The sequence below is a fragment of the Epinephelus moara genome, chromosome 11 (assembly GCF_006386435.1).
Source record: "Epinephelus moara isolate mb chromosome 11, YSFRI_EMoa_1.0, whole genome shotgun sequence".
Classification (NCBI taxonomy): Eukaryota; Metazoa; Chordata; class Actinopteri; order Perciformes; family Serranidae; genus Epinephelus; species Epinephelus moara.
The window spans coordinates 1423338-1430564 of NC_065516.1; the positions used below are offsets into that span (position 1 = coordinate 1423338).

Below are 7227 nucleotides of genomic sequence, written 5' to 3' on the forward strand. Positions count from 1 at the left end.
TCCCCGTTAAAGGGTTTTTTGGGCAGTTTTTCCTGATCAGCTGCGAGGGTCATAAGGACAGAGGGATGTCGTATGCTGTAAAGCCCTGTGAGGCAAATTGTGATTTGTGATATTGGGCTTTATAAATAAAATCGAATTGAATTGAATATATGTATATATATATACATATATATATATCCACTGTACATTAATAGCTGAAAAACATTTGCATTAATATTGTTATGATTGTTATATTGATCTATGCCAGCAAAGGCAACAAACAAGATATCAAACAGATGTCAGAATCTTAGGTAAACAGATAAATTCTCAGTTATACTCAGTCTCACATAATCAATTAAATTACAAATTTAGCAAGAAAAAACACAGGTGGAACTGAATTTGCAAACAGGGCTGGGTATTAAATCTCAATATATATTTTGAGTACTAATTCTGTTAAGTCAATGAAAGTGCCACGCAATCTTTGGTCAGATTTTTAGTCTTGTTTTAATTTAGAAACAAGTCTGGACTGCATATGCTTCAGCTTTCCATTCAAGTTATGGCACTTGTTTATTGTTTTTGGTTTATTGATTGTTGGATAAATATTTCATTACACTAATTTAAGGTCCTGTACAGCTGTTTTGTTTAGGGTTTGGGTCGAACAGTGTCTGTAAAACCAACCACAAAGCTTCTTGACTCTACACTTTGAATATTAAACTGTAACATTACAGTTTCAGTATCAGTGGCTGTCAGAGCCTGATAAACAAGATGTCATACTGTTTTCTCTCTTCTTCTAACATGTAGTGAGTGCATTATTAGTGTGCTGTAACCTCTGACCTTCTCTGCCTCTTGCTGCTGCCTTCTTTTCTCCACAGCTGCCGCCTGGCGCTGGCGCTCCTTCTTCCTCTGCTGCTCCAATTTCCTCCCTCGCTCCTCGGCGCTGCGATCCAGTTGCTGCTGCACACGACGCTCCTTATCACGCAGCAATTCTGAAATCTCTGAACACAGCAGAGGAGGGAAGTAAGTCCATTTACTAAAATACTATTAGTATTTTTTTGAGGCACTGGTACTCTATTGAAGTATTTTCATTTTTTTTCTATACTTAATTTCAGAGGGAAATATCATACTTGTTACGTGACTATATGGCTGGATTGGGCAAAAATTAGCTGATGTGCCACAAAGCTGAAATATCAAAGGTCTTAAAAGTAGATATTGACACAAATTAGGGTATTAAAGTGAAAAACGGCCAGGTGTTTTGCTTTAACTTATCATTATGAAGTTAATGCTGATTGCACAACATATTGACTATAGTATAATGACAGCATCTGTGATTAGATTGGTTCTCTATAAACATTGCTGTCACTATGCAATTCTGTTGCCACCAGGTACGATCTCCTGGGAAAATGAAGGCTTGATTTACAGCAGGAAGTGTGTCAATCATTTTGGACCAAAACAGAAAGAGGCTAGCGTTTTTGTTTTCCCAGGTAGCTACTGGTAGTGTAACCGAGGATAATGAGTTGCTCCTATGCTTATGAAGGTAATAAAATCATTACACTGAGGCTCCGTAGTCTGAACAAAGATGGAAAACTCTTCTCTGCCTCCCACCCTGCAAACGGCAGCACATTACTGTTTCACTCCTTCCGTTCTAACCTTTCACAATAAAAGCCTTACAGTACATCCCTGCTTACCAGAGGGAACTTAAATTCACTCAGAGCACTGTGGAAGGTCTACCCAGCAAAAGCAAAAGAGCCCTGCTGATGAAGGAGGCAAATAAAGCCAAAGGGAGAGAGATATAAAACTGACGTAAGACAAGAGTGAACCTCAGACCGGCAGTCATTCGATGGAGAGAGCTCCTAGACTTGAGAGGGTTCAAACTAACAGTCAGTTGTCATTTTTTCTACTAGATCAGTAAGGAACAAAACCTGCCGACTTCGAGTTCTACCTGGGGTCCGTTTCACAAAGCAGGTTCAACAAACTCTGAGTCTAATCCTGAACTCTGAGTTGATCTACTCTGAGATAGGAAACTCTGAGTTTCCGGTTCCAGAACAGCTGATTTGAATCAGTTTAATCAACTCGGAGTAGTTTCACCTGGAGTTAAGCGCGTGCACCACAACTATAAAAAGCCAGCATCAATGGAGCCCCGATTCGACGAGTCACCATGGCAACGGGGAAGAGGGCTGCGTTTTTCACCCCACTAGAATTAGAAGTCTTAATGCGCTCATACGGCGAGTTTGCACACGTTTTCAAAAAGAAGTGCAACACCGCTGCAGCTGCAAAAGAGAGGGAGACGGCGTGGGAGAACATTGCTGCTCGAGTCAATGCTTAAGTTTAAATGTAGTCCTTTGCAATCACAATAATATTACAGGGGAAAACTGCTTGAATGGTAGCCTATTAATTTATTTCATTTAGGTGCAATCCCGCGGGGGAGAAGCGCACTTGGCAGCAGTTTAGGATGAAATATAAAAATATTGTTCAAACAGGTCAGACCTCAGCATAATCTCATGGGGGGACCTCATTTTGATCACGTTTTACATTATAAAGTAAATATTAAGTGGCTGTTTGACTGTGCAGTTGTTTTATCCCCAACATAATGCTGTTTTCACACACATAAATGTCTTCGCATCTATATCATGTTCTGTTAAATAATTAAGCCTATTCAAACTAACACAGACTTCTACTCAGCCAACAGAAAGAAGGCAGATGCCCGTAAAACGAGCACACTTTTCTGACCGCCCTGCATACAGTTGCCTTACTCAAGTGCTCAGCATCTCCGACATTGTACAAAAAACTTCCATTTGCAAAGAAACGCAGCGCAACACACAATATCTGCTGGGATGTGAGAGCATGACTACGATTGGTAATGTTGCAAATGTAAGGACGGATTAGGTTGTGTATGTAGATGATGGACTGTGACGTGAAACGGTACCGCTCAAAAAGATAATTGTGTGGAAATGCTAAAACATCTATGCGCGGTCTGATAACCATCTCCCGACGAATATTTAATTCTCTGCGCAGTAATGCTGCACCTTCATCCACGGGATCGTTATCAAAAGGACATGCCATGTTAGTGAAAAAAGTCGCCACCTACTGTGCCTAATGGACTTCTAATATACTGACTCTGATTTTTTTAATGATTTTTTAAAATGACAGACGGCAGAACTAGGCTACGCCAAAACTCGCCTGCTGACTGAATGAATGAGGAAATCAAATGGAGTGTGTGGCTCTGAAAGAGGGCGGAGACAGAGAGAAACTCGAGGTTCATTGAGAAAAACCTGGTCCCGACCAGGTTAGGTTCATAGAGTCTGTTACTACGGTAACTGACCGAGAGCTTAAGGTACCTCTCTCTCTGAAACAGGCTAGAGTTACCCCTCTTTCTCTGGTTTGAGTTACCTCCCTTTTTGAAACGGAAAACTCAGAGTTTCCCTCATTTCAGGGTTAACAGACTCTGAGTTTTCACTAAACCTGCTTTGTGAAACGGACCCCAGGTGTTTTACTTTATCATAGCACTGGATTTCTAGTTAAAATTGGGATACTTATGGTTGTTTGTTGCTTTGGACGTAGCCAGGCTGCTATAGGCTCACAGGGAAACAGAAAGTGATCTGATTGTCTGTGCGATAGCAGCAGTGTTGAAAAGTTATCTGTTTCCACTCTAAGATTGGATGTTTAGCAGGACCCACCTTAAGGCCATTATCATGTCAATATCATGTTTTACTGGTGCATATTCCTGAGGAAATTTTCAATTGAATTAGCACAAACCAGTTGACACACAGGAGCCTCGGGTTAGCTGCAGATGCAATGTGACATAAATCAGGTTTTTGCTGTCAAGGCACTGTAGTTTACTTCCAGTAGTGATCATGTACATGAGTATCCATTCAAAAACACATTTTAAAACATAGTTTTTAGGAGGTCCCGATGCTATGTGTCTGTATATATAAATATATTTATGTGCCTATGTGTGGTGAAGCATGTGCACAGAGCGTGTGTATGTATGTAAAATGACATGAGGGTCATGCAGGCTGAAACATAAGCAACAATGTAAGCCAGACTTTCAGCCCTTTTATTCAAGATGTGGAAAAAGGAGAAGAGGAAATTTCTTTTCTTTCTTTCTTTCTGTCTTTGTTTTTCTTCTGTACTTGCTTTCCTTCTTTACGTGATGTGAAAGCCTGAAAATCAGAAACACTGATACTTTTTGAGAACAGCAGTTGACAGTCCACTTGCACGCTTGGTCCAGACCTTTTGAACATTTCACAAGGTCCTCATCTGCCATGGAGTTGTAAATGTCAATGGAGAGGTTTTCAGAATTGTGGAAACATCTGCATTCATCACACTGCAACATCATTCATTCACACCGCATTCATGGCAACTCAACACATCGAGGACGACCTTGTTAAACAGCTGAAAGCTGCAGAACAAGCAAGTCGGTGGACTTTGAGTTGAGAATGTTTTCACAATTGAAAAGATCCAAAGTTTTCAATTGAATAGTTTTACTTTATATACTTGAGTTTATTTTGCTGTATATACTTATTCTTCAGTAAATATTTAAATAACTAGCAATATTTTTTCACAAAGGAATTAACATTTTCACCAGTGTAAAGGATCTGACTACTTCCTCCTCCACAAGCCAGTGCACAGCCACCCACAGTGTGTGTGTGTGTGTGTGTGTGTGTGTGCGCGCGCGTGTGTGTGTGTGTGTGTGTGGCAGTGACAGATGAACAGTACAGACCACACAGAGCTCCACCAGCTGGAGAGTTACTCATACCTTGTGTCTTCTCTCCATCCTCCCGTTGCTCTTTTGCTAAATGCAGCCGGGAGCCTTAAGACAGGAGAATGGAAATTAATAGATGATTTCAGCTGCCTGCAGGTTGTACATATGCTTAATGCTTTCATTTTCTATCATATTCTTTTATATGTGTGTGAATTTGATGTCAGACCAGTTTAAGTTCAAATTAAGCTGACATTCCAACCATAAAAAATAAAGCTAATATGTCACAACTCCAGGGTATAAAACATATTATTAAAACATTGTGACAAAAAGATTTAAAGATCATGAATATATGACAGGATAATTAGAGTTGGACCCAGATGTAAATTAAACACTACATGCACGTTCAGCGCTGCCATTACGTCTGTGTTTTCTCCGTCTTGATTTTGAAGATAATGGAAGCAAATCAAAGGGAGTAACGTGATTATAAGTTTACCTGAAGGGCTGCTGGGTTTGGATGGTGATCGAGCAGGAGATGCATTCCTACTGGTGATCAGTGGTGCAGGAGGAGGGGCCAGCGCTGTGTTTTTGGAGAGATCAGTCAGACATGATTCATGCTCTGCTGCCCAAGAGTGCAAATAATGCTAAAAATGTAAAGCTGGAGTGGCGAACGTGAGTCCTGCTTCTGCCAATATGGAAGAGACTCCAATACTAAGCAGTCACACATATTTGTCATGGCGTCCAAAGCAATAAATCTCCTGTCAGTCACTGTATCGCCTTTGGGGTCAAGTGTCAGTGTGAGCTGTCAATGCAGGACCCCTGAGCGTAACCCTCAGCCTTTGTCCTGTTGTGTTTTTATTTCTAAAGCTGTCATGAAAATGTCTGTGCACACACACAAACACACAGAGGACAACTGAAAACGTCCTCTCAACACACACACACACACACACACACACACACACACATTGGATATGCAAATATATGCAAATCTGAGATAAGTCCCAAGTGATTCATCCTCAGTTGAAATTACATCACATGCAAAAAATAAACCAGCTGAATCACATGTTTTTTAAAGGCAGTGTTAGCTGATTTCACTTGAGGTATGTGACAAATGAAGCTGACAAGAAGCTGCTGCATTAATAAAGGAACATGGCTGATTTAGGGAACATCCCCAAGAACATTTAGCAGCTACTCACTAAGCAGATGTAGTGGTTTCAATAAGAAGATAAAATTGTTAGATAATGTACATTTTGAAATGTCAAGATATCTTCACAAAGACTATACTATTATAAAATTCACTCACCAGACATCCCTTATTTTTACATTATTCAGAGAAGCTACTGTATACAGTCATAGCTGGCATGTAGGCATACCACAGATTTAAATATGTGTATTCCAACACTGCAGTATAAAGGCTACACACTGGTATGCACACATGCTGAAATGGATGTACTGCAGTAACAATGACTGATGCAAATAGTTCAAAACCTAATTTGCAAATATGTTAATAATGATCTTCATAAATGGTAAATATAGGTCCAAGTGCATTACCTTTCCCATCTTAGTTGTGACATTATTCTTTAAAATATAAAATATCAAGTAGCTTACTAAGAGTAGCATGACATTAAGGAGCCTGCCTGTAAATCTAAATTATTTCAGTCATGTTCTGATTGGTAGGGCTGTTTGTTACCAATTTTTTTTTTTTCGATTAATCATCGATAAATATCCCAGAGCCTAAAGGGACTTCATCAAATGTCTTGTTCTGTCCTTAATTTCCAAATCTAGAAATATTAAATTGAATAAAATGCGAGACCAAGGAAAGCTGCAAATCCTCACATTTGAGAACCTGGGAATGTCACATTTTTGGCATTTTTTGCTTGAAAAATAATTGCCGATGGATTTTGTCAGCTAGGGCTTAGCCATCTTCTTTCAAACTGTATCTGTGTGCCGTTTCATTACAACGCCCATTCCTACACATTTAATGTGAATAAACTAAATGCCACGGTTAAATGAGAGCTTATTTTCCTCACCTGTCATGTCGGGGTAGCCTGGAGCCACTTCAGTCATTTCAAACGTCGTCGACTATTTTCATCAGAAGGACCTGACAGGAGCCAGAGAGCCGCTGAAACCCACACAGGAGACCGCTGGGGCTACACAGTGACTCAGGGAAACGACGGATGCTCGGAGTCGGGAGCCGATGGTAGAGAGACGGAGAGGGGAGGGGGGACCATATGCCTCAGAGCCAGCACGGATGTCTACTGAGATGGTGTAGCGATTATTTTTTTGCACAAAGCGCATTTAAAACAGTATCGTTATAACTGCCATTGTTGTGTCAGTATGTAAAGGTTCAATTAATGGCAGAAAAAGAAATGTTTGGGTCTACTTTCCTCCTACCTTAAAAAACACATTGCGGGAAATAAAGAAATATTATTAATATGGAGGTGGATATGTCTCTGTTTTTTTAGTTATTTACTTGTGGAGAATTAATTAAAAATTAATTTCTCTCATCTTTTAAGTTTCGTCGTGGTCCGGTCCATTTTTTGTGACCG

General features: G+C 40.1%; 1 protein-coding gene across 3 annotated transcripts in view; it reads right to left on the minus strand.

Moving 5' to 3' along the window:
* map7d2b (MAP7 domain containing 2b) overlaps positions 1–7024 on the minus strand; it is a 47643-nt gene extending 40619 nt beyond the window's left edge. For 2 of the 3 annotated variants that reach the window (XM_050056990.1, XM_050056989.1), the window contains exons 1-4: positions 6709–7013; positions 5175–5258; positions 4736–4789; positions 814–974 (exon numbers count right to left, since the gene is read on the minus strand). In XM_050056990.1, coding sequence (XP_049912947.1) covers positions 814–974; positions 4736–4789; positions 5175–5258; positions 6709–6745 — 336 coding nt within the window. In that variant the 5' untranslated portion in view covers positions 6746–7013. Of the gene's footprint in view, positions 1–813; positions 975–4735; positions 4790–5174; positions 5259–6708 lie in introns of all 3 variants that reach the window. The other variant, XM_050056988.1, reaches the window with a different exon arrangement.
* Between the last annotated feature and the right edge of the window lie 203 nt (positions 7025–7227).